Source organism: Ranitomeya variabilis, chromosome 3 (genome assembly GCF_051348905.1).
Source record: "Ranitomeya variabilis isolate aRanVar5 chromosome 3, aRanVar5.hap1, whole genome shotgun sequence".
Lineage (NCBI taxonomy): Eukaryota > Metazoa > Chordata > Amphibia > Anura > Dendrobatidae > Ranitomeya > Ranitomeya variabilis.
In genome coordinates, this window is record NC_135234.1 from 670,058,059 (window position 1) to 670,085,494 (window position 27,436).

The 27,436-nt window shown below is 43.5% G+C and overlaps 1 protein-coding gene across 1 annotated transcript in view; it reads left to right on the forward strand.

Annotated features, from left to right (window-relative positions):
• ITGA5 (integrin subunit alpha 5) overlaps window positions 1-27,436 on the forward strand; it is a 146,805-nt gene that overhangs the window by 100,279 nt on the left and 19,090 nt on the right. Inside the window, exons 12-22 of the mRNA XM_077297921.1 lie at window positions 3-208; window positions 484-675; window positions 1,238-1,283; window positions 9,943-10,050; window positions 12,274-12,329; window positions 12,417-12,571; window positions 14,910-15,047; window positions 19,820-19,884; window positions 21,181-21,328; window positions 22,082-22,174; window positions 24,404-24,483. Coding sequence (XP_077154036.1) covers window positions 3-208; window positions 484-675; window positions 1,238-1,283; window positions 9,943-10,050; window positions 12,274-12,329; window positions 12,417-12,571; window positions 14,910-15,047; window positions 19,820-19,884; window positions 21,181-21,328; window positions 22,082-22,174; window positions 24,404-24,483 — 1,287 coding nt within the window. The remainder of the gene's footprint in view (window positions 1-2; window positions 209-483; window positions 676-1,237; window positions 1,284-9,942; window positions 10,051-12,273; window positions 12,330-12,416; window positions 12,572-14,909; window positions 15,048-19,819; window positions 19,885-21,180; window positions 21,329-22,081; window positions 22,175-24,403; window positions 24,484-27,436) is intronic.

Genomic DNA, 27,436 nt, shown 5'->3' on the forward strand with positions numbered 1-27,436 from the left:
AGACTGGATGACCTACTTATTGGAGCCCCATTATTCATGGAGAAAACTCATGATGGACGAACTCAGGAAGTGGGTCGGGTCTATTTGTATCTGCAGGGTTACAATATGTCCAATATCCCATCCCTGGTCTTGACCGGACTGCAGGAATATGGTCGTTTTGGCGTTTCCATTGCTGTTTTAGGAGACTTGGACCAAGATGGCTTCAATGGTAAATGTGCACAGTATGATATTCAATTTGATCATTTACTTAAATCCCTTTCTTAGGAGTTGTCTCCATGCTTGGAAATATGTCTAGACACTTATGCAGTATTATGGATGATTTCAGTATTTCGCTACCATATGGTGGCATACTTGTGTAATAATCCATCATAAACAAGATGTCTTAATTGTAAAGACAAATAATCTTCGACCTGCGGCTCTTCAGGTCATTTCAAAACTAAAACTCTCGGCATAATGAGACTAATAAGAGCATTTTTTTTCCAGATGTTGCTATTGGTGCTCCCTTTGATGGTAAAGATAAAAACGGAATGGTGTTCATCTTCAATGGTAACTCGAAGGGACTAAGTCCTAAACCATCTCAAGTACTGGAAGGAATTTGGGGCTCTTCTCTGGGTCCTTCTTTCTTTGGATTCTCCATCAGAGGAGGAAAAGATCTTGATGGCAATGGCTACCCAGGTACAGTGTGCAAAATTGTTTTTTTTTTTTTTTTTTTTTTTTAGTCTTCCGATCAAAAATGCTCTTCAATATAAGAAGCTAAACTAAGGCTACGTTCACATTTGCGTTGTGCGCCGCAGCGTCGGCGCCGCAGCGCACAACGCAAACAAAAACGCGGTAAAACGCTGCGTTTTGCGCCGCATGCGTCCTTTTTGGCCGAAAGTTGGACGCAAAAAAAATGCAACTTGAAGCGTTTCTTGCGTCCAACGCTTGCGGCCATGCGGCGCAAAACGCAGCACAATGCATGTCCATGCGCCCCCATGTTAAATATAGGGGCGCATGACGCATGCGGCGCCGCTGCGGCGCCCGACGCTGCGGCGCTGACCGCAAATGTGAACGTAGCCTAATATGGATGAAAAAAATGTCCATACCGTGTTTGTGAACCTTCCCTTTTAGTCAAAAAAATGTTCAAAGTTGCCATCTACTTCACATTAACATATCTCCTAACTGTTTTTGAATAAAAAAGTTCTGATAAGAGAACCTTCTACCATGTAAAGCAATAGTCTCATTTTTTTTTCTCTAGACCTTATAGTGGGTGCCTTTGGTGTTGACAAGGCTTTGGTTTACCGGTAAGTTGTTACTTAATTTCCATTTTATAGATGAAGAATAAGAAACATGTCGGGGTTTCAATTCATTTGTTTAATAGTACCAGATTGCAAAATGTAGCTTGTGATCTTTCAGTTAAGTATTGCTTGATAGCAGTGGTTCACTTTACAGTGGTAATTTGTCTTTTCACTCTTTTAATGGGCCGAGTTGCGCAATGGCTCAATTCCTGCTAGTTTTGTCTAGGTTGTGCTCCCGTAATGATGTAAAAAAATAGTGTAACCACATCTACGTAGGTATATTTTGCACAAGGTTTTTTTTTTTTTTATGGATCTATTAAGGAGCCATATATTATCAAGGATGAGATTGAGCAAGACAGAATACAATCAGAAAAGCTTTCCCCAATCTCTGTTTGGCAACAGATTTTTGCCACTGAATTTTTAACAGCTGCATGGAGCTGTAATAAACTTGTCACATACGTTTAATAGGAAGCCAACATCAGAAAATGATCTAGAATTATTTGAATCTGGTTGCAGTGTTAATTATTTTAATTTTGACATTTTTTTGGCATGTGAAAGGTGGTTTACCCTCCCCCCCCCACCCCCCTCCGGAAAAAAAACAACAAAAAACATTATATAGAGATATTACAATTTTCACACTGGCTAGTGGGGCTTTTTTTTTTTGGACTTTCTGTCTGCTGTTTCATGACAGTGTATGGCCAATATGGCTACTTCTTACCCCATAACATCCACCACCCACTAACCCCTGAACACAAAACCTCATACTTTAAATAAAAACGAGACACAATAATACTTTTTGGATAATTTTGGCCACAGCGGCCAGTTTATTAACAAAACAGTAACAAACATTTACTTTAAGCATTAATATGAATTTATGCAAAATTCGAGGGGAGGGTTCTTGGAGCCCACCGGGAAAAAATTCTGGCTTAAAATAGTTTGGCAAAACCAAAAAGAACTTAAACACCTCAATTTACCCTCAGCCGTACCACCAGCTTGAGGGCACCATAAATCCCGTTCCGGGAAAAAATTAACCACCACCAGCTCCCAGGGTAAAAACCCCATCCAGAGCCCGTAACCAAAATGCCAGATCAACAAACTCCATTTTAACTGTCCGGAATTTTACATAAAAATTCCTTCCCCGCTGGATCAGCATCAACTCCAAGAACCCCACCCCCCGCCAAACACTCACAGCCCTGAACACCTCAGGCTCGTGAGTGCCCCAACGCCACCACTGCTCTCTCAATTCCTTCTTGTATTGAAGGGGCCCACAAGTCAATGCCAATCTCATTCAAGTGAACCCAGTCTTCCCTCCAGAAATTACCAACACCCGATTCCAACTCAAAATGCCTAACACTTATACCACTGCCCTGCTCAACTTCACCCTAGCCCTATTGATCCCCTTAAATGATCGCACGAACCGCCACTTCTGTCGAGGAACAATATCCGACCAGACCGGAAATGACGTCCACAACCGGAGAAAGTCAAAACGAATGTCCCTTATCAATTCTCTAACCAGTTTGGAGCCTAAATCATTCCCCCCCAAATGAACCACTAAAATATTGGGTGTTCTGTCCAAACGAGAAGCTCGTGAAAAATAAGAAATCACCCTGCTCCAAACCATTCCCCGAAAACCAAGCCACCGAACTACAACCTGCTCCCTACTAAAACCTAACTGCCTACCGTCCGGCCTGGCGACCGCCCGCAGCGCCCCCCAATAGACAAACTAATGTCTGAAAATCCAGGCCAGGTAAGGGACCCGCCTGAAATATATAACAATAATTGTTAAATAACGACCCAACATGCAACAAAGCCACCGCAATTAATGCCGTACATAAGGCAAATAGCGGCCCGAGCTACAGCGTCCGATGCGCTTGACCAATTCCGACCCCAGGACGGCCTCTGACGCTGCCCCGATCCTGAACGAATGCGACCCAAACGCGTCCTGCAAAAAACCCAACTCCCTTAAACCTTTATAAAGAATCGCAATAAACTGAAAACGAGACAGAAAAGCCCCGTCCTGATGGCACAACAATGGGCCCACCCGACTGGACCACAAACTCCAATATGCCTTTAAACACTGTTCGGGGCACATCAACGACCCAGCAACTCTGCCCAACACTACCCGTTTTCCCACACCATCCTGATCCGTCTTAGAACGCCGGATCCAAAAAACAATGCCACCAGTCCAAAAGTCGACGTCCTGTGCCAATAAACCACCCGCACTAACTCTGCTACGAGACACCAATTCACCTATACGTAGAGCCCCAAAAAAGGCCAGAGAAAAAGCCAAACGAAACAATACCATTTCAAAACGAGAGCAGCAAATACCATCCAATATTCCGCCTAAACGTTCAAGCAAGCTGAACGATATAGGCTGGTGCCCATCGACGCTCCTATTACCTCTCCGAAAATCTTTTAACGCTTGCCTCACCAAAAAATTCTTTGTTACATTCGCCGAGCCCTCCAGCTTGAAACAAAAAGCTAGACCGGCCACAAATTTGTTCACCTTAGAAATAGACCAGCCTAAATCTGCCGCCCTGCCGACCAAACACAAAACAGCTAATGACTTGTCTTCCTCCGACCCCAACGTACCCCACTGCAACACCGAACTCTGCCAAATATTCCATGATGCTTCATACGATGCCCAGGTCTGACTCGTAACTGAGGCCCGAATCAACCGTCCTGCTCCTCCTCAAGAACTAGCCACAAGTGCGAAGGGCATGCCGCTCCTGATGCTTCCGCTTCTGGTGCCAGCTCCAAGAAACGCTCCCACTGTAAACGAGATAAGGCATCTGCTATAGAATTTTGCATGCCAGGTACATGCACCGCTGAAATCCATGCATTGATCTCCAGACATTGTAAAACAAGTTCTCTCACCAACTTTATCACGGGGGGAGAGGACGATGACAGAGTGTTGATCACCGACACCACACTCATATTGTCGCAATGAAACCTAACTCTGCGATTCGCAAACACAAATTAAAACTGCCACCACAATGGGAAACAATTCCAACAATGCGAGATTTTTTGTGAGACCCTTCTTATGCCACCAGTCTGGCCACGTTCCGATGCTCCACCGCCCTCATAATAGGCGAACCAATGCTGCCTGCTGCGTCCGTGTGAATCTCGCAATCAAAGTTATTCACAATCTGCTGTTGTATCAGAGCGACCATTGTACTGCACCAAAAAACGCTGCCACACCAACAAATCCTCCTTATGCTCTTGTCGCAATTGAATAAAATGGTGCGCAGACCGCACCCCAGCCGTCGCACTGGACAACCAACGGCAAAAAATTCGACCCATGGGCATGATCCTACACGCAAAATTCAAGCGGCCGAGCAAAGACTGCAACTCTTTCAAAGTCACCTTTTTAAGCCTGACAATTCGATCAACCTCCTGTTTTAGGGACAAAAGTTTATCTTCTGGCAACCGACATTCCATTTTTTCCAAGTCTATCAGTATACCCAGAAAACTAAAAACAGTGCAAGGGCCCTCAGTTTTTTCCTTAGCCAAGGGTACTCCAAAAAGCTCTGCCACCCATTCCATGGCGGCCAAAATATTTCTACACACACTAGAATCTGGAGGACCAATAAACAAAAAATCATCCAAGTAATGAATGACGGACGGGACACCAGCCACATCCCTGACCACCCATTCTAAAAAGGTACTGAACATCTCGAACAAGGAACATGAAATGGCACAACCCATTGGCAAACATCTATCTAAATAATAACCACCATTCCAAAAACATCCCAACAACGGAATACTGTCTGGGTGAATCGGGAGTAATCTAAAGGCCGATTCAACATCCGTCTTTGCCAACAAAGCTCCCGTGCCGTAACTGTGCACCCAGTGCACCGCCATGTCAAATGACGTATAGACCACAGAACATAACTTGCGAAATGCCGTCATTAACTGACAACCCCTTCGGGTACGACAAATGCTGAATTAAATGAAATTTATTCAGTTCCTTTTTTGGGACCACCCCCAACGGGGAAACAATCATCCCTTTAACAGGTAAACATGAAAACGGACCAGCCCTTCTCCCTAAATCCACCTCCTTTTTCAACTTGTCACTGACTACAGTTACATGTAACGCAGCCGACCTCAAATTCTTAACCGAAAATGGAACCACGTGATTAGGGGGAGGGATATGAAAACCTTCAGCAAAACCCCTACTAATGACTCCAGCCTTCTCCTGATCAGGGTACCTACTTAGAAAGGGGGCCATCTTTTGAAGCCTTACCGGCGTCTCCACCTTGACCAGCACCCACTGCCGGCTTCCCTCTTGCTTTCTTAAAACATTTGGAGGCCCCATGTGAACTTCCATTGCAGTGGGAGCACACGTGCTTAAAGTTGCAGGTATTCCCATATTTGTACTAGCCCTCGTTGAACTGCCAGCACGTTCCTGACTTCTCCTTTGCTCCCTGTGACCCCTGACCACTACTTCCGTGGCCTGCCTGCTGGTTGCCGCTGCCTCCACTCCCGTGACAGGACTGCCCTTACCTGACTGGCGCCATCACTTTTAACCAAAGTCCGATGTCTTTTTGGTCCCACCGTATCTCAGGCCTGCCCACCGTAGGTATGGTGTGCTTCACCAATCGCATCAAGATAACAGAATAAACCAGAACAATTCTCTATTGACTTCTCCCCTATTACACTCGCTAAAATTGCAAACACTTGTAACCAATTGACAAACGTCTGCGGAATCAGCCTCCACCTCCTCTTTTCCTCCTCCTCCTCCTTACTATCATCTTTTTTCCCTTTATCCAGATTGAACTTTTCCAAGGGAAGCAGAGAAAAAATCTCTACATATTCATCCCACCAAATCTTTTCTTTAACTTCCTTCTTTAAATGTGCCCCTAACGGCCCTTCAAAGCATACAGTTGTAACGCCCCCACTGCCGCAGGGCCGAGGGGTACCCGGTACCGGGCCTCTGAGTCTCTGTTCTGGGGTTGTCACGGTGGCTAGACCCGGCCGTGACCCTGCTGAGGGGCGTACAATGAAGGTGGAGGTATGGTGATGATGTGGTGGTGCGGTGCAGGTCGCAGTAAATAACGAGGACACCAAGTTGCAGTCTCTTTACCTCTTTACTGAAGGCTCCAGGATCCTCAGTCCGGAATACGGTTAACCGGGCTGCGCAAGTCCGGCCGGTCCGATGGCACCTCCAGAGTTCCCTTTGCAAGTGGAAATCTGTGCCTACCTTCTAGCGCTTGTGTGTTGTGGTCCTCCCCTGCTGTGCTTACGGGATAGTCCCCACAACTGTTGTGTCTGTTTCTGAAGTTCCCTCACAACTCGATTATGATGTTCTTCTTCGTCCCCCAGATGATATGGCTAGGACGCACCCGTATGACGGGTAGGCTCGGAGCTCTTCCTGGACCCTAGTGTCGCCCTTCTCCTGTTGTTGCCCCCTATGTCTTCTTAGGTGAATTGGGTGAGACAGCCCGCCTATAACTGACTGTCCTGCCGTAGGTTTGAAGTTAGGCCTGGAGCTCTATACTTCCTCGGCTTTCCGGCCACTGGCTGCGCGCCTCAGTAGGATGTTGCCTCGTCTTGCAGCACGACTCCTACTGGTGTTTCTCCTTGTTGCGTTGATCTTGTTTCTCACTCAGCACAATAAACCTCGCTTCTTGTCCTTTCTTAGGGCACCGCCGCTATCTCGTGCAGGCGCGGTCCCGTAACATTCTCTCTGTTCGCTAGGCCTCTGTCAGGATCCCACCCCTGACAGAGACCCCCCTGAATCTTCCCCTGCAACACCCTCTGCCACAGGATGTTGCCTGGTTCCAACCCAGTCAGCTTCTGTCTAACTTCCTATCCAACCCCCAGTTTTACCAGATTGTGAGGAGTGGCCTAATACATAGCACCCTTAGCTCCCCCTGGAGGCCAGACTGTGAAGTGTATTGGTGTCTGTGATACCTGGTCAGGTGAACTCCTTCAGTGCCATCAGACGTACCATAGCCCCCCTTAGCAGCGGAGCATCAGTACTGCAACGACCAGGACTCTGGGGCGCTGCCCATATACCTCACCCTTAGCCCTATCATCCAACTTCCCTGCATCCCCTTTTTCCTTTTCCGTTTGCACGGATACAGACACTCCAGACAACGACGGCGACTGCCTACTCCCCACTGATCTAAACGGTTCAGGTACCAATTGTGACCCAAACCCCGACCTCGGGAGCCATGCCCCTACGGGTGATGCCGCCGCCCCGCTCGCCACCCCACTGTCCAATCTACTCAAAAGTTTTACTTAGTGTGTCACAACATCACACAACCCAGGCTCAACCGACCCACTCAAACCCCCCCTATCTCCATCGCCATCCCGCTGAACGTCTGCGTACCTCTAACCTCTGCGGACGCAACCCCCCTAGGCAACATAATAGACATAGATTCACACTCTGCTCCCGGCCCGCGCCCCTGACCTCCTCGTCACCAGGGGGGACTGGAGCGTCTGCTACGCTTTGCACCACTGACCTCATCCTGGATCTGGACCGTGCCTGCTCCCCCGATCGTGCATTCCTGTCAGGCTCCCGACCTCTGGGCCTGCCAGGCAATGTGTCCCCACTGCCTGCCGCACCTCCCATCCTTTGCTGGTTGTCAGGGCCCTGCTGCCGACTCGTCCCCCGCAGCACCGCGCCCGCCGACATCCTTTGGCACGCGCTTCTGGTAGCAGGCCCTGAACCTGGAGCCTCACTAACGGGACCCACCGCACTGCCGCCGTCCTGGGCAGTGCCTGAAGTTCCCAGCCTGCTCCTGCCCGGTAGCGATGTTGCCATGCCGCCCCGGGTGTCCGCTCCTCTCCCTGCAGTGCCCCGGGCCCGAGATGCTGTCTGTCGCGATGCTTCCGGCCTGCCTTCCGGTGCGGCACTCTCCACCGCTGCGCTCCGCTGACCGACGCCTGCAGGCTGGCGAGGAGGATTCCTGCCGGAGGGGGCACAGCGGGGGGACGCTGCACCCGGCCTCCGCAGGGGCTCCTAAGCCTGCCGCGCGTGCTCACCTCCGGCGACAGTCTCTGGGGAGGCCTCGACCGCCTGCTGCTCGTGTCCTGCGCTCCTGCGTTTCCCAGCAGCAAAGCAAACTGCTCCTCCAGCCATCCACCTCTTCTGGACCTTGTGAAGTCCCTCAAGCCCCACAAGAGCATCCACCGACTCCATGAGGTAAAGCTGCAAGCTGGGGAGGGGGGCTGTTCTCTTCACTCTGGCTTCCAGATAGCAACTGACACATTTTCCGCACTTTTCCCCTCATACCCACGACCCCCTACTAAAGTCCCCCCCTACACTCCCCCTTCCACCCAATCATATTCTCCTGGCCCAAGTTTTAAAAGATGCCTGTGACCAAGCATAGTCATAGGGGGCCTACATTGAGCTGTGCTTATTCCTGCCCCCTCCTGGAAACGTGTATATGCCCAAAATAGTCAGACCCTGAACCATATCTTTGGTATGAAAGCTTCTAATGAGTCTATCATTGTAATGCAGCCTCTGCTGATTAGTGGTGAAAGTTCTTCCTGAAAGAACAAAAAGTATGAAACTAAAAAAAGCTCCAGTGTAAATGTATTTTATTTTTTTTTAAATTCAACATCGCCTTCAGTCTTCAACACAGGTCACAATTCTTTCTTCCTCTACCTGAGATTCTGTGCAGGCAATTAATTAATTACCCAGGGTCATTTCATCAGAGGGTGCGGTGTATGTGCAGATCATTAGGTCAGCTAATACATAGTTATCAAGAACTTAAAGGGGTTTCCCCACAAAGTAAATTTCAATTACCTTAATAGATCTTGAAATAAAAATAATTTCCAGATTTGGATGTTTTTAAAAAAAAAAAAAAAAAAAAAAAAAAAAAAAGTAGAAAACAATTGTTCCTGTGCTGAGATATCATAAGAGTATACAGACATTACAGCACTGGATCACTGCTGTGGTTTTTTGTTTTTTTTTGTGAGGTAAAACCATTTGCCTTCTTGTTTTTCAGCAATGTTTTACCTCACAGAATCAGCTGTGAACCCATGCTGTAATGTCTTTTGCATCCTCCCCTTCCCAGGAGCTGTGGTGTGATCAGACCATCTTCCTGTACGGTCAGACACAGCCATTACACAGTACACAGCAGGGGTACATTTATAAGATTATCTCAGCACAGGAACATTTTATTTAAACACATCCAATTGTGGAATTTATTATTTCAAGATCGATTTGATTAAAATTTAACTTTGTTCATGGGAAAAACCCCTTTAAGGCTGTGTGCACACGTTGCAGATTTTTCACGTTTTTTCGCTATAAAAACATGAAAAAAAGCATACATTATGCATCTCATAATTTAGAATTTAGAATTTTTTGTGCACATGATGCTTTTTTTTCCGCGAAAAAAACGCATCACTGTAAAAAACTCAGCATGTTCATTAATTTTGCGGATGTTTTGACTACTACAGTACATACATCCCTCGATTGCTGCTGAAAGGGAACCTATGTAGCAGATATTTCGTCCCCAAAAAACACTGCTATGGCACTTCTCAACCTTTGAATCCCCAGTCTTCTGCTCCGGCTATAATTGGGTCTCTGCTTTCAAATTTTAAATAATGATTAACTACTTTTTAAAATGATTGTAATATGTTGAGCACTACAGACAGAAGTAGAAAAATTGTTTCAACAAATTTTACAGCAATCATTCTTTGTTTTTAGGGGACGTCCTATCGTCCATGCTAGTGCATCTTTGTCCATTTCCTCAGCAATGATTAACCCTGAAGAGAAGACCTGTATGATGGAGGGAACCGACATCCCTGTGTCCTGGTGAGTCTTCAGTTTTTTGTTTGTTTTTTTTTTTTTTTTTTTTTTGCTTTTTACACACCCCACATTTTAGAAATCGTAGTATCTGAGGCCAGACTAGACAGTGTATTGGTATATTTTCGATTAGGAGAACATGGAGTAAGCCGCTGTTGGGTGTTGCTATTTGCTTGCTATTTTTTGCAGTTATCGCTGCCCATTCCTTGGGATCCCCTTTGGTCTCCTTGATTATTGCATTTTAGATTTCCAAGAATTGTCTGTATGTGCTCTTTAGAGCTCTGATTACATAGGTTGTGTGCAGTATCTGATTAGAAAGTGGCTTTCTAGTTCCCAACTCGGTGATATATTATGGTGTATTGGAGGATCGCATGCTTTGGCTTATTATGTGGTTGCGCTTTATTTTGTGTAAAAATCGTGCTTGTTAGTCCTCCATTCATTAGCTGCTTTAAAATAAATAAGTCTGTTTTTGATCAGGCCATAACCTTTCTTTGACTCGCTGACCATGTAGGAGTTCATGGTTAACTCTTGAGTTGGTGTCTCATAGTATTGGTTCTGCTTTCTATCTGATGGGTTGCAGGGTCACAGTTATCTGTCTACAAGCAGCTCTTGATTAGGTCATTTGCTTATATGCTAGAAATCTGTATTTTTAGAACACAGCGGTTTTGGTTGTTGCTAGGTAATGGGGGTGGGGGGAAGCTTGGCTGCGTGCCTTAGGGCTCAATGAATGAACAATTGTGGAGGGGTCTAGAAAACATCTGCTTAACCTCTATACGGCTGATGACGTTTAGATGATGTCTATTAAGGTCTTCAATAGATGAAGATTTTATTAGGTGGGTTTACGGTAATTCTTCTCTCTTGGTATTCAGTTCTACCTGCCAAATTTCTTAGATTATCTCAGTAGTTCGAGTACTATGCCCAAAGTATATGTGCAGAGATCAGATACATGCCAGATTTCCTCTGTTTTTTACGGTGCCAGCATTGTGGATGTGATTTTTTTTTTTTCCAAAGGTTAATCGACTTGCTTCAGGAAAATTTTGCTGTAGATTATTACTGCGGATTTCACCTTTTGCAATGGAAAAGGTGAAATGTGTGACAAATCCACAGTATTTACTCCACAAAGTCCATAAAGGAGAAGCCCTGTGTGCAGTGGGCACATACCCGCTACAGTAACAGTGTGGCTCGTGTACCGTGCACGGAACTTTGCTGTTCTAGCTTTGTACCACGGGTGAATCCTGTAGCCACGTGACATATTAAAAACCTTGGACTTTTTCACATGTCCTGATCTTTCCGATACCCGAAAAAACCGTGTCGGAGATGTGTACGTGTATGTCATACTTCTGGCATATGTGCGCCGCCCGTATGCTCAATCGGTGTGACACGTACCGGCTCCTGGGAGTCAATGGTACTGTTCACGCTGTTCCTTGGCACAGGGTGCCTCTCCATTACTATTACTGTGGGCTTGATGTCACCAAGCAATACCAATATGACATCAACCCCACAAATATGAACCCCACTTGCCTCCACCATAGGGCAAGTGGGAAGAGCTGGGCAAAGTGCCCGAATTGCTGCATCTATTAGATGTGCTTTTTCTGAGCAGCTGCAGGTTGCTATTTTTAGGCTGGTGGGCCAATATCCATGGCCCCTTACCAGTCTCAGAATACCAGCCCCTAGCTGTCTGCTTTAACAAGGCTGGTAGTCAAAAGTGGGGGGGGACCAACACCAGTTTATTTAATCATTTAAATAATCAAAAAACAGCATGTAGACCCCCTCTATTCTTAATTACCAGCCTTGCTAATGCTGAAAGCTGAGGATTGCAGCATAAGACTTGCTTGACATTAAACCGATACCTTGGCAAACTGACTGAGATGCCTCCATGTACAAGGGCCAAGAGTATGCCTGTAAAACCCCTTTAAAAATGGAATCCTGGGTATAGGCTTTACAGGAACTTTTACTGAAGAACAGCCAATTGTATGAAGCTCCACATAGCCGCATGAGGTTCTCTGCATAATCCATACGCAAATGTGTTCTTGCGAAGCCTAAACTAATTGACCCAGGACCCATTTTACTCGTTTGGGTTTATGCCAGATGCATCTCATACTGTAGAAACAAATGGAAGTGTGTTGAGTTTAATTGCCTGCATAAAAATGCTCCGGGTGCATTTTACTACTTGATGCGTTCATGTTATTCACTTCTAACATCTGGATTGTTTCATGTTTCTGTTCCTTGCAGTGTAAACCTCAGTTTCTGTCTGAACGCTTCAGGAAAGCATGTACCTAATACAATCGGTGAGTATGGACAGTTGACTGGACTCAGCGTAGCATAATTTTGTCCTGAGCAATGCTTGATTTTCTTGGGTTGTGGATATCTTCCAGGAATTAATGTTGAGTTGCAGCTGGACTCCATGAAGCAGAGAGGAGCCGTGAAGAGAATGCTGTTCTTAAAATCCGGCCTACCCCACCTGACCCAAAGTGTTCTACTGCACAATGGAGGCCAGGAACAGTGTAGTGAAATGAAAATCTACCTTAAGGTATGTATAGCTTTCTACTACTCTCACTTATTCTTTGGTTGTATAAGAAGTTCCGAAGAATGTCCACAAAAAAAAGAAAAAACACACATCCGCACTGCTGTTCTGAGTGGACCCCAGACCGCAAATGATTGCTAATACAACACCAGTAGGTTGCGGTGGCTATGCATCCGCTCCACTTTCTTCAATTGCTTCACTGAGTTCCGAAGAATGGCTCTGTAACTGGGAAATGAGAATTATTGGTGAAATTTTGACCGTTTCTAGCTGTAATATTAGGGCACTCTATGGCAGTGTGTATGTATGTGTATATATGTGTATATATGTATATGTATATGTATGTGTGTGTATATATATATATATATATATATATATATATATATATATATATATATATATATATATATATATATATATATTCAGAAATGCAACAGGTGGGTGGAGGATTGGAGTGGCTCTTCCCTCAGCTTTTGCAACTTGTAAAATATTTGCAACTGATGAATCGGACAAACATCTGGCATCTCTTAACTATTCCTTCCCACAAAGCAGAAAACTGAGAACAAAACAGGTGAGCATATGAATTGGATACAAAAACCTGTGCAAAACTAGATAAATAACAGGTGCGAAGGCAGGGTCCTCATGGAAACAATGCTAATTGCCCATTTTATGGTAGTTATGATTGTCCTGCTGTTCCGCATTGGAACCATTTTGAAACTTTAAGGGTATGTGCACATGTTTTTTTTTCACGATTAAAAACGCTACAAAAACTCATTTAAATGCATACATTATGCATCCTATCATTTAGAATGCATTCTGCATGTTTTGTGCACATGGTGCGTTTTTTTCCGCGAAAAAAAATGCATCGCGGTAAAAATGCAGCATGTTCATTAATTTTGCGGATTTTCCGTGTTTTTCCTGCAATTCTATACATTTGGAGAAAAACGCGTCAAACGCATGCATATTTCTGGCAGAAATGTCCGGTTTTTGTCAGGAAAATTTCTGCAAGAAATCCTGACGTGTGCACATACCCTAAAACTCTGAATCGAATAATGTTTATGCGCCGCAGAATGTTATTCTTTTTGACTTGGTCATATGCATTTTATAGAAATCATTGATATAGATGATTGCTTTAAAAATGAGACCTGTCCACAAAAGGCTGCTTTTTGATATAGGACCACAGAATATTGACGTGACCATCCAGTCTTAATTGAAAACTTGACAAATATGTAGACATCAGTAACAATTCAGGCACCGGAAGAGTGTTCTAGTCCCTAGTTTTTAACATTTTAAAAATGTCTAGACTTTTTATAGTCCTTTTTAAAATAGCACTTTATTGAGAACAATTTTTTGAAGTCACAGGCACACCTCCTCCTCTTTCAGCACTGTTCTTCCAGTCTATAGCAAAGGTTCAGTCTGTGACTTGGGAACACTCTCCATAGAGAAGTCATAGACCATCGGCATTTTTGTAAAGTGAAAAAGTGCAATAAATATGCATGACCTGCTGCAGGTGATTTGACTATGCAGTTGCTTCATTATTGTTGACGTCCTTCAGCTCAATCTCGAGCCATGGCAACTTGATGGATGAAAGCTCTGTAGGAAAATCTATCTTGTGCAAGCCTAGATAGGTCCACCAGGGTCTTCTCCACCGGTATCTTGATTGTATTAAGCCATCGGGCTCCTGGTCTTAGTCTTCAGCTTCTTCCTTCTATTCTTCAAACAATGATGTCCAAATTTTCAATTTGGATATGGAAAGGAGGGGGGTCGCCATATTGAGGAACATCTCAAAGTCCGGCCTAACTTGTTAATAAGATTAAAGTATAATCTTGATTGCAGAAAAATGTTCGTGGTTGCATGAAACCAGAAGTACAGGTTCTAATTTTATATGAATCTCCCATCTGGGACTTTGTTTCCAAAACTCACAAATTGTGCAGCTAAGCTTTCCTCTTATTTTTCTAAAGATATGTCGATTATTTTCCTTAGGCTCACCATAGTGCTTAACTGGCATGGAAATTTCCTGAACCTAAAACATGTAATATATATTTTTTTTATTGGTTTTAAATGATGTATTTGAGGAATGCAAAAGAAAAGCAAATCCAAGATCCATAAATATGGCTGTAGACCAAGCGGTAACTGCTTTGAACTAGCGAAGATTCTGATCTGTCAGCATGTGGACAGCTGTTCAGTTCTACATGTTTGTTATGGTAAAAGCCCAAGGTAGATGGATGGAGCCAAAGTCTGTAGAAGGTTGAAACGTAGGAGCTTTACTGCTATTTTAGATTCTGAATTTTTTTTTAACTTTTTTCAAATATACATATACTTTTTTTTTTGTTTTCTCTTTCTTTAGAACGAGTCTGAGTTTCGTGACAAGCTTTCTCCAATTTTCATCTCTCTGAACTTCTCCTTGGATGCGCAGGCTCCAACTGATGCCCATGGACTGCTGCCAATTTTCAACTACCGGACTAAGAACCACATAGAGCAGAAGGTTAGGTGGTGGAGAAATTATTCTTGTTGCTGGATGTTAATCTGATCATGTTATGTAATTTTTCATAAAACATTTTAGTCTTTTTTTTTTTATCTTGTGTATGTCAGGAGTAGTCCCTTATTCCCTATCAAGGTATGCCAGTGCAAAACCTTTACTGCACTAATAAAAAAAAATAAAGTAAAAAAAATGCAAAATTGCATTCTTTTAGGTTGGTTGACTTAATAGTGGCTTATGGATAATATAGACGTATGCACATAGAGTTTTCCTTTTGCGTACGCCGAACAATGATATATAAACATAGCTTTAATCTGGGGACAATACATTATACCTTTCATCTTTTCAAGAAGCAAAATGGGGACGGATTATGTTGAAACATTTTAGGCCACATCCATTTACAGCTTCATATATAAAATGTTAGAAAGTGATTAATTTTGTGAAAACAAAACCCAAACCATCATGGTTCAATTTTTTTAAATTTTTCTTTAAGCATTTCATCCTACTATTTTTCAGTAGATTGTATGGAAAATTGGATGGTGTCATTCAAAACTACAATTTGGCTATGCAGGTAGAAAAATAGAAAAGCTTTATGGCTCTTTGAAAAGAAGAGGAGGGAAAAAATAAACCAAAAAAGGAAAATTAGCTGAGGCGACAGGTTAAAGGGGTTGTCCAGGCTTGGGACAACAATCTGCAGGCAGTCTGTGACCACAGGTTGATGAGTTGTACTTGTAACCATATGTGTCACTGTCATGAATCCCTGGGATTGCTGATGTGAGCAGGTGGTCAAATGACTAATAAATCTGGAGATTAAAATATATATGTAAATCTTTATATCTATCACTGGTATATAGTCTGGTCCTCCCTCCCTAGATTGGATCTCACTCTAGCATGGTTGGTAGCAGCCTTAATTGCAGTCACAGAAGATTCTCATATCCTCTGCAATACAGCTTGTGGCTCACATGTAAGCTGCTGCCTACTGTGCCACAGGGTGTCAGTCCAAATCCTGGAGAAGACTAGGCTTTAAGGAAAACTGAGACTTTGTGCATGTGTAATGTTGTACAGACTGTCCTGACTTCAGTTAATGTCCTACATCCCAACTGAGCTAGACAATACCGAATTGAGGAGAGATTTCCCACTGTCCTGCGAAGTCGGGAACATGTCCTGACTTCAGCTGTGTCCTTAAATGCACAGAATGACTGTTCAAACCAAGTACAGGCAATCTGTGCATAATGGCGATCGAAATCCTTTTAAATACCCTCCCACCTGCTTGTTTTCCCTCTGTCTCCACCCTCCATCTTCTTTGACAGATCTACCTTCATAGAGCCAGAAAAGAGAAGACATGGATGGAAACAAGCAGGTGGTAAGGTGTATTTAAATGATTGGCCCACCATAATGCACCAAGTTCCTGTACTTAGTTTGAACAGTCATTCTGTGCTGACAGAGTATTAACGACCTAGCTGAAGTCAGGACATAGTCCTGACCTCCTGTGACAGTGGGAAATCTCCCCTCAAGATCTGTTCTGCTGAATTAGAATGGTTGGCTTGTAGGACTGCAAAATTGTAGTGCATATATGTTGGAAAACTTAGCATACAGTGGGTGTGGAAAGTATTCAGACCCCTTTAAATTTTTCACTTTCATTTCAGCCATTTGGTAAATTCAAAAAAGTTATTTTTTTTTTCTCATTAATGTACACTCTGCACCCCATGTTGACTGAAAAAAAAAAAAAAAACCAAATGTAGTAATTTTTGCTAATTTATTAAAGAAAAACTGAAATCTCATATGGTCAAAAGTATTCAGACCCTTTGCTCAGTATTGAGTAGAAGCACCTTTTGAGCTAGTGCAGCCATGAGTCTTGTTGGAAATGATGCAACAAGTTTTTCACACCTGGATTTGGGGATCCTCTGCCATTCTTCCTTGCAGATCCTCTCCAGTTCCGTCAGGTTGGATGGTGAACGTTGGTGGACAGCCATTTTCAGGTCTCTCCAGAGATGCTCAATTGGGTTTAGGTCAGGGCTCTGGCTGGGCCAGTCAAGAATGGTTACAGAGTTGTTCTGAAGCCACTCCTTTGTTATTTTAGCTGTGTGCTTAGGGTCATTGTCTTGTTGGAAGGTGAACCTTCTGCCAAGTCTGAGTTCCAGAGAACTCTGGAAGAGGTTTTCATCCAAGATATCTCTTGGAACTTTCATGTTTCCTTCAATGACAACCAGTCATCCTGTCCCTGCAGCTGAAAAACACCATTTTTATTGGGCAGGTGATGAGCTGTGCCTAGCTTTCTCCACACAGACCTTTTTGGTGATAATTCTAAGCGGTATATCTTCGTCTCATCAGTCAGACCAGAGAATCTTATTTCTCAGTCTGGGAGTCCTTTGTGTGTTTTTAACAAACTCTATGCGGACTTTCATAGGTCTTCCACTGAGGAGAGGCTTCCATCTGGCCACTCTGCCATAAAGACCCGACTGGTGGAGGGCTGCAGTGATAGTTGACTTTGTGGAACTTTCTCCCATCTCCCTACTGCATCTCTGGAGCTCAGCCACAGTGATCTTTGGGTTCTTCTTTACCTCTCTCACCAAGGCTCTTCTCCCACGATTGCTCAGGTTGGCTGGACAAACAGGTCTAGGAAGACTTCTGATGGTCCCAAACTTCTTCCATTTTAAGGATTATGGAGGCCACTGTGCTCTTGGGAACCTTGAGTACTGTGTAAATTCTGTTGTAACCTTGGTCAGATCTGTACCTTGCCACAATTCTGTCTCTGAGCTCCTTGGCCAGTTCCTTTTGAACTCATGATTCTCACTTGGTCTGACATGCACTGTGAGCTGTGAGGTCTTATATAGACAGGTGTTTGCCTTTCCAAATCAAGTCCTATCAGTTTAATTAAACCCAGCTGGACTCCAATGAAAGAGTAGAACTATCTCCAGGAGGATCAGAAGGAAATGAGCAGCATCTGATTTAAATGATTGTCTGAGCAAAAGGTCTGAATACTTATGAGCATGTGATATTTCAGTTTTTCCTTTTTATTAAATTTGCAAAAATTTCTACATTTGTTTTTTTCAGCCAAGATGGGGTGCAGAGTGTACATTACTAAGAAAATGAACTTTTTTGAATTTACCAAATGGTTGCAATGAGAGTGAAAAATTTAAAGGGGTCTGAATACTTTCCGTACCCAATGTATATTAGAAAAACTTCTGCGTGCATGCTTATAGGTCTGTAGGCCATTACCCATAATTTACCAGATGTACAGAACAAGACCTAAAGCAACTAGAAATACATGTTTCAATTAAATTTCTAATCACTGTGCAGCAGTGAAATCTTTAGTAAGTAATGTGATTAACTTTTGTACGGGCACATGAGATTATCAAACTAGTCCCGTGTAATCACTGGAGTATAGCATCACCAGATTAGATATCCTTAAATGGCAGCTACTCTTTATCTGATGCCTAAAACATGGGTATGTGCACACGTCAGGATTTCTTGCAGAAATTTTCTGCAAGAAATCCGCATTTTTTTTGCGTGTTTTTTTAGCATTTTGCAAGCGAAATTAGCTTGCAGAATGCTAACGTTTTCCAAGCGATCTGTAGCATCGCTTGGAAAACTGACTGACAGGTTGGTCACACTTGTCAAGCATAGTGTTTGACAAGTGTGACCAACTTTTGTACTATAGATGCTGCCTATGCAGCATCAATAGTAAAAGATAGAATGTTTAAAAATAATAAAAAAATAAAAAAAATGGTTATACTCACCTGCAGACAGCCGATCTCCTCAGCGGCGTCCGTTCCTATAGATGGTGTGTGTGTGTGTGTGTGTGTGTGTGTGCAGGACCTTCGATGACATCACGTGAGCGGTCACATAAGCGGTCTCGCGACCAATCACAAGACCGCGACATCATCGCATGTCCTTCACACAAACCATCTATAGGAACGGAAGCGACAGCATGCAGCGGTGAGAGGCGGGAGGACTCCGGGGCCATCGAAGGTGAGTATATCACTATTTTTAATTTTCATTTTTTTTTTTTACCAATTATATGGTGCCCAGTCCGTGGAGGAGAGTCTCCTCTCCTCCACCCTGGGTACCAACCGCACATGATCTGCTTACTTCCCGCATGGTGTGCACAGCCACATGCGGAAAGTAAGTAGATCAATGCATTCCTAGGTGTGCGGAATCCCCGCAAATCCGCAAATTTAATGAACATGTTGCTTTTTTTTCCGCGATGCGATTTTTTTCGCGGAAAAAAATGCAACATTTGCACAAGAAATGCGGAATACACTGTAAATAATAGGAGGCATATGTAAGCGTTTTTTTTGCGTTTTTATCACGTTTTTATAGCGAAAAAACGCGAAAAATACTGAACGTGTGCACATGGCCTAAGGGTTGTGCTCCCTCCTCTGATTCTCCTAGCAATGATTACTCTTCAGCTGCATTATGTATAATTGTCCTCTGTACCTGAAACTAAATGCCTTTTTTTCTCCAATCCTGCTCCTTGCATATTGCCAGCCCAGCCTTAAACATCTAAATGATGTGAGATTAGTTTACTATGCTTAGTCAGGCTGCACTTCCTTAGCTACTAGCCTGTCTGATTTGTTTAGGCCGAGCTGGTGTTGCTCAGAAATTGCAAGGTAATGCATAAAGTCTTATATTGCTGCCATAATCAGAATTTCTCACCAAAAAATATTAATTTACTGGAAAACATTTTAATGGACTTATAGTTTAAGTTCCGCTAGTTTTTTTTTTTTTTCATAGGCGTAAATATACTTAACACATGATGTATTCGTCTTTGGCAGGCTCAGATTCAGCTGGACTGTGATAATAATATCTGTGTCCCAGACTTGAAGCTCAATGTTACCAGGTAGGTCTGATGTTCATTCTTCCATCTCTAAACAGTAGCAGACGTTTTTAACAAATATTTCTTTACCATGTAGTAAGTTAGTGAATCTGACAGCTTGGGTATCATGTATAATCTATGGGCAGCATGAATCTGGCACCGGATGTTGCGCAGAATTCAGTGGGGTGTTGGACACAATGGCCTTAGAGGACCCTTCCAACTGACATTCTATGATTCCATGATCTCAGACGGGTATGTTTGACTCTGAAATGCTGCAGCGTTACTGAGAGAAACATACTTTTACAGGTGAGCAGGTCCACTGCGCCTTCTCCCCACCCTCTGCCCTGGATTCACAGGTCTCTGCCTACATGCGTTACAAGATAAAACATTATTGAATAACATAGTTCAAAGTATACCAAGAGGAGTGAGGGCCCTGCTGGCAAACTTACAATCTGAACTTGCTGATACGTTGGTTGCAATTAACAATTAACTATGTATGAGAATTTGGATAGTTTATTAATGGGCGTGACTAAAATGTCAAACTTTTAAATATATATTTTTTTATTATAGCCAAGAATGGGATAAATAAAATAATTTGATATATTGCACTTCGCACACTAAGTGCTTATGCAGTCAGCTGTGGCTCTCTGTGCCAGGACTGTCCACAATGCATAGACTGTCTGAGGCTTTCTCAATCAGAGCATAACCGCTTTATGTATTTCTATGAGGCTGTCCCACTCTGGTCAGGAGACATGCGGCCGATGTGTGCATTGCAGTCCATGATCGGGCCAAGACCTATGGAAGTCTGCATGAGCCCTTAGAGTTTGGATGCAAGTAATGGCAATTTGTGTACGTATGTATAAGCATATTGTACATTTTGTAGGTGACCAAAGTTGAGTGTTTCGAGCATTTTTTTGGAGGGGGAATCCGTGTATTTACACACTAACAATGTAGTTGGCATAGCGTTAACTGTGGGGGCCAGCAGCAATAGAGGGTTCACCACCAAGCAGAAGAGAGGCATAAGTAGTGATTACTGTGGACGTGACTACCCTAGTTTAAGTTGGATCTCAGGCGTTTTTAAATGTTTCTATTGGCACTTACGGTTATTTGTTACACCCTTGTTGAAATCCTGATTTGTGGTAGATTTTCAGAATTTTTAGTGACTCAAGCTCTGAAGTATAAGCAGAAGTGTAACTCATGTTGGGTGTTTTCCTTCATTCGTGCTGCCTGGTTTTCAGCCTTGTGTTCTTATGACTCAATTTTTCCCTATTGGAATAAATGAATGGACTTTGCTATGTAATTTTTGCTTCACTGTTGCAGCGATAGAAAATCTGTGTATCTTGGGGACGATAACTCCTTGGTCTTAATGTTTAACGCTGTAAATGATGGTGAAGGTGGTGCTTATGAGGCCGAGCTCTACGTCATCTTGCCCCCAGAGGCGGAGTACAGTGGCATTCTGAGAAATGAAGTAAGACTCCTCAGTGTTTCGCCTTTTGTCTGTGTAGTGTATCATTGTGCATTGGCACATAGAAGTGGTGTTGAAGTAATAATTCTAAATTTCACATTTATTAAATGAATGTTTTTCACACTGCGTTTCCATAATTCTGAATTTAAACTCTTAGCCAAGATTGTAAATTTATTTCTAATTCCTTTTAAAACCTTTGGATATCCACTCCATTATGTGAAAAATTTACACCCCCTCTATTTACTGTTGGAAAAATTATTTCTGGATATGTTGGTCCAACACGGTCATTTTTAGTTTTTAGTGATGAGCGAATATACTCGTTACTCGAGATTTCCCGAGCACGCTCCGAGTATTTTTTTAGTGCTCGGAGATTTAGTTTTTTTTCACCGCAGCTGGATGATTTACAGCTTCTAGCTTGCTTGATTACATGTGGGGATTCCCTAGCAACCAGGCAACCCCCACATGTACTTATGCTGGCTAAAAGCTGTAAATCATTCAGCTGCGGCGCTGAAAACTAAATCTCCACACGCTAAAAAATACTCTGAGGACACCCAAGCATGCTCGAGAAATCTCGAGTAACGAGTATATTCGCTCATCACTATTAGTTTTCTATCCCCCAAATCATTGAATTGTGATAATATTGCTTGTGCCATATGGCTGTAGCTTATTGTTTTACTTTTTCTGCTTTATTAATGCTGTATTTGTGTTCTTAAATCTGAATCTCAACTTTTTTGCATTTTGTTCTCATGTCCATAGAATCCTTCTGTTGTGAACTGTCGCTATGAGCTGCAGAATGAAACTCGTTTTGCTATATGTGACCTTGGAAACCCTATGAAACCTATGACCAATGTAGGTAGATTTAAAAGAATGGGCACCTTCAGGGGATTTATTTTTTATTCTTAAATATATAAATTTTTGCTGCAAATCATTTTTGCAATTGGGTGTCTTGAAAAGTTTTCACATATAGTCCAGTCTATGGCCTCATTTTTTTTTTTTTTCTAATCTGCCTTTGTAAAATGGCAAACACTGACCACTGTTTTTCTGAACCATAATGGGCCTTTAAAAGCTTTAAAAGAAATGATGGCAGCTTGGAGGGTTCTGCATTGGTGTCATGAATTTGACCTCCAGCTTGTTTGTGCAAAACCCTTCCCGGTGCATTTGGCCCCGAAAATTTGGCACAGTGCAAGAGGACCAAAGGTTCTAATGTGACCAGTGGGAGATCTGAAGATGCGGCGATTATATAATTGCGCTTATTACGCTGTTAGGTCGGGAGTGATCTTGGAGCATAAGGGATTTTACATTTAGGGAGGAAAAACTTCGCGTGAATAGAATTTCCCAATGAAAACTGTGCGAACGAGCAAATTAGAATTTTTAGCTTGATTCGCTCACCGTAACGTTGAACAATGTGCACTGTGATGACGCAGATAATCTGAAGTGTCGCTGTGCTCCGTATTCAAATCTCAAGTATTTATAGTTGTACCCAAAATAAAGGTAAGTGAATACACCCAAATGATAAAATATAGAAATATTTATTATACACGTGGAAAAAACAGCAATAAAGTAAATGAGAGGAGGCAATAGGGATCGGCAGACAGCAATAGGTACATGGTGTACAATAGAGGGGAAATCTGACCATATTACAGAACAAGGTCACCATAATGTGGTAGGGCCATCTAGTGGGCAAATAAATGACTAACATGATAAAGCGCTATTAATGCAGTAAAGTGCAGGAAGAAAACCACAATAGTCTTTGGCAACCAGAGGGTGAAACACATCACATAGGCGTTCCTACTGTGTGTAATGCAGATGTAGGTAGAAAGGAAATAATTCAGACCTGCCCTGGCTCTACGCTGATCTCTAGTTTCTCCCTTCTTAATTGCTTTTAGCATTTGGGTGTCTTCACATCCCTTTCTTTTGGGTATATATACTTTTGGAAGTGTCCCCTTTAATTACTGGTCATATATAGGGATTAGAAGTTAAATGAAATAATTAAAGGGAACCTGTCACCCCGTTTTTTCCGTATGAGATAAAAATACTGTTAAATAGGGCCTGAGCTGTGCGTTACAATAGTGTATTTTGTGGACCCCGATTCCCCACCTATGCTGCCGAAATACGTTACCAAAGTAGCCGTTTTCGCCTGTCAATCAGGCTGGTCTGGTCAGATGGGCGTGGTGACATCGCTGTTTCTTCCCCCAGATCTTGCTTATTTTTCCATTGGTGGCGTAGTGGTTTGCGCATGCCCAAGGTCCCGAATCCACTGCACAGGGGAGGGAAAAGAGCGCGATCTGCGCTATTCCCCTGGTGATCGGTGGGGGCGGCCATCTTCCTGTGGCCGCGCGTGCGCAGATGGAGCGCTCTGCTGCCCGGGGCTTCAGGAAAATGGCCGCCGCGATCTCCATCTGCGCACGCGCGGCCATTTTCCTGAAGCCCCGGGCAGCAGAGCGCTCCATCTGCGCACGCGCGGCCACAGGAAGATGGCCGCCCCCACCGATCACCAGGGGAATAGCGCAGATCGCGCTCTTTTCCCTCCCCTGTGCAGTGGATTCGGGACCTTGGGCATGCGCAAACCACTACGCCACCAACGGGAAAAAAAAAGCAAGATCTGGGGGAAGAAACAGCGATGTCACCACGCCCATCTGACCAGACCAGCCTGATTGACAGGCGAAAACGGCTACTTTGGTAACGTATTTCGGCAGCATAGGTGGGGAATCGGGGTCCACAAAATACACTATTGTAATGCACAGCTCAGGCCCTATTTAACAGTATTTTTATCTCATACGGAAAAAACGGGGTGACAGGTTCCCTTTAAAAACATTTTTTTTCCTTTTTACTGCATAGTATAAGGTATTTAGATTGTAATCATTCATCCCAATTCATTTTAAGTTGTTCTTTCTCCCCAGACTCTAATCCACTAAAAATTACTTTGATTTTGACCTTAATTTGTTCAGACTAAAATACCCTATTGCCACCTACTTGGTTTTATAGATGATTATCCCTGGAATACTCCTATTAATGCCCTTTTTCACTATACTGTACTTAAACATTGTACAAGCTTATTCCATTTCTCTTTTCATCTAGCTGTGGGGTGGACTGAGGTTCACAGTTCCTCATCTTCGTGATTCCAGTCACAAAGTGCAGTTTGACTGTCAGATTCGCAGGTAGGTGTGTGTGTGTGTATATATATGTATATACTAGACTGTGGCCCGATTCTAACGCATCGGGTATTCTAGAATATGCATGTCCCCGTAGTATATGGACAATGATGATTCCAGAATTCGCGGCAGACTGTGCCCGTCGCTGATTGGTCGAGGCAACCTTTATGACATCATCGTCGCCATGGCAACCATTATGACATCTACGTCGATACTGTGCCCGTCGCTGATTGGTCAAGGCCTGGCGGCAGACTGTGCCCGTCGATGATTGGTCGAGGCAACCTTTATGACATCATGGTCGCCATGCTGTGCCCGTCTCTGATTGGTCGAGGCCTGGCGGCCTCGACCAATCAGACGCGGGATTTCCAAGACAGACAGACAGACCCTTAGACAAATATATATATATATATATATATATATATATATATATATATATATATATATATATATATATATATATATATATATATATATTATTATTATTCATTTTTATAGCGCCATTTACTCCATGGCACTTTACATGTGAAGTACGGGGCAAATATAGACAAACATTAAACATGAGCAAAAACAAGGCACACGGGTACATAAGGAGGGAGGACCCTTCCCGCGAGGGCTCACAGTCTGCAGGGGATGGGTGATGATAAACTAGGAGAGGGTAGAGCTGGTTGTGCGGCGGTTCAGTAGGTTCAGGATCACTGCAGGCTGTAGGCTTGTCGGAAGAGGTGAGTCTTCAGGCTCTTTTTGAAAGTTTCTATGGTAGGCGAGAGTCTGATGTGCTGGGGTAGAGAGTTCCAGAGTATGGGGGAAGCACGGGAGAAGTCTTGGATGCGGTTGTGGGAAGAAGATATGAGGGGGGAGTAGAGAAGGAGGTCTTGAGAGGATCGGAGGTTGTGTGTTGGTAGGTACCGGGAGATCATGTCACAGATGTATGGAGGAGATAGGTTGTGGATGGCTTTGTAGGTCATTGTGAGGGTTTTGAACTATATCTCTATAGATATATCTCTATAGATATATATATCTCTATCTATCTATTTATTATAGGTGCCACTTTATTTCATCCACCTGTTAGGTTATGCAATGGGTAAGGAAAGTATTCAGATCCCTTTACATTTTTCACTATTTGTTACATTGCAGCCATTTGGTAAATTCAAACAAGTTACATTTTTTTTCACATTAATGTACACTCTGCACCCCATCTTGTCTGGGGAAAAAAAAACCCAAAATGTACTATTTTTGCAAATTTAATTAAAAAAAAAAAGTTAAACTGAAATATCATTGTCATAAGTACTCAGACCCTTTGCTCAGACACTCATATTTAAGTCACATGCTGTCCATTTCCTTGTGATCCTCCTTGAGATGGTTCTACTTCTTCATTGGAGTCCAGCTGTGTTTAATTAAACTGATAGGACTTAATTTGGAAAGGCACACACCTGTCTATATAAGACCTCACAGCTCACAGTGCATGTCAGACCAAATGAGAATCATGAGGTCAAAGGAACTGGCCAAGGAGCTCAGAGACAGAATTGTGGCAAGGCACAGATCTTGCCAAGGTTACAAAAGAATTTCTGCAGTACTCAAGGTTCCTAAGAGCATAGTGCCTCCATAATCCTTAAATGGAATTAGTTTGGGACCACCAGAAGTCTTCCTAGACCTGGCCATCCAGCCAAATTGAGCAATCGTGGGAGAAGAGCCTTGGTGAGAGAGGTAAAGAAGAACCCCAAGATCACGGTGGTTGAGCTCCAGAGATGCAGTAGGGAGATGGGAGAAAGTTCCACAAAGTCAACTATCTCTGCAGCCCTCCACCAGTTGGGCCTCTATGGCAGAGTGGCCCGACTGAACCCTCTCCTCAGTGCAAGACATATGAAAGCCTGCATAGTTTGCTAAAAACACATGAAGGACTCCCAGGCAATGAGAAATAAGATTCTCTGGTCTGATGAGACGAAGATAGACCTTTTTGGTTATCATTCTAAGCGGTATATGTGGAGAAAACCAGGCACTGCTCATCACCTGCCCAAAACAATCCCAACAGTGAAACGTGGTGGTGGCAGCATCATGCTATGGGTGTGTTTTTTAGCTGCAGGGACAGGACGACTGGTTGTCATTGAAGGAAACATGAAGGCTGCCAAGTAGAGAGATCCTGGATGAAAACCCTCTTCCAGAGTGCTCTGGACCTCAGACTTGGCAGAAGGTTCCCCTTCCAGCAAGACAATGACCCTAAGCACACAGCTAAAATGACAAAGGATTGGCTTCAGAACAACTCTGTGACTATTCTTGACTGGCCCAGCCAGAGCCCTGACCTAATCCCAATTGAGCATCTCTGGAGAGACCTGAAAATGGCTGTCCACCAACGATCACCACCCAACCTGACGGAACTGGAGAGGATCTGCAAAGAAGAATGGCAGAGGATCCCCATATCCAGGTGTGAAAAACGTGTTGCATCATTCCCAAGAAGACTCATGGCTTTTCTAGCTCAAAAGGTGCTTCTACTCAATACTGAGCAAAGGGTCTGAATACTTATGACCATGTGATATTTCAGTTTTTCTTTTTTATTAAAATTGCAAAAATTTCAACATTTCTGTTTTGGTTTTTTCCAAGTCAAGATGGGGTGCAGAGAGTACATTAACCCCTTTCTGACCTCGGACGGGATAGTATGTCCGAGGTCAGATCCCCTGCTTTGATGCAGGTCTCCGGCGGTGAGCCCGCATCAAAGCCGGGACATGTCAGCTGTTTTGAACAGCTGACCTGTGCCTGCAATAGCGGCGGGTGAAATCGCGATTCACCTGCCGTTATTAACTAGTTAAATGCCGCTGTCAAATGCTGACAGCGGCATTTAACCTGCGCTTTCGGCCGGGCGGCCGGAAATGAGTGCATCGCTGACCCCCGTCACATGATCAGGGGTCAGCGATGCTTCTGTATAGTAACCATAGAGGTCCTTGAGACCTCTATGGTTACTGATCTC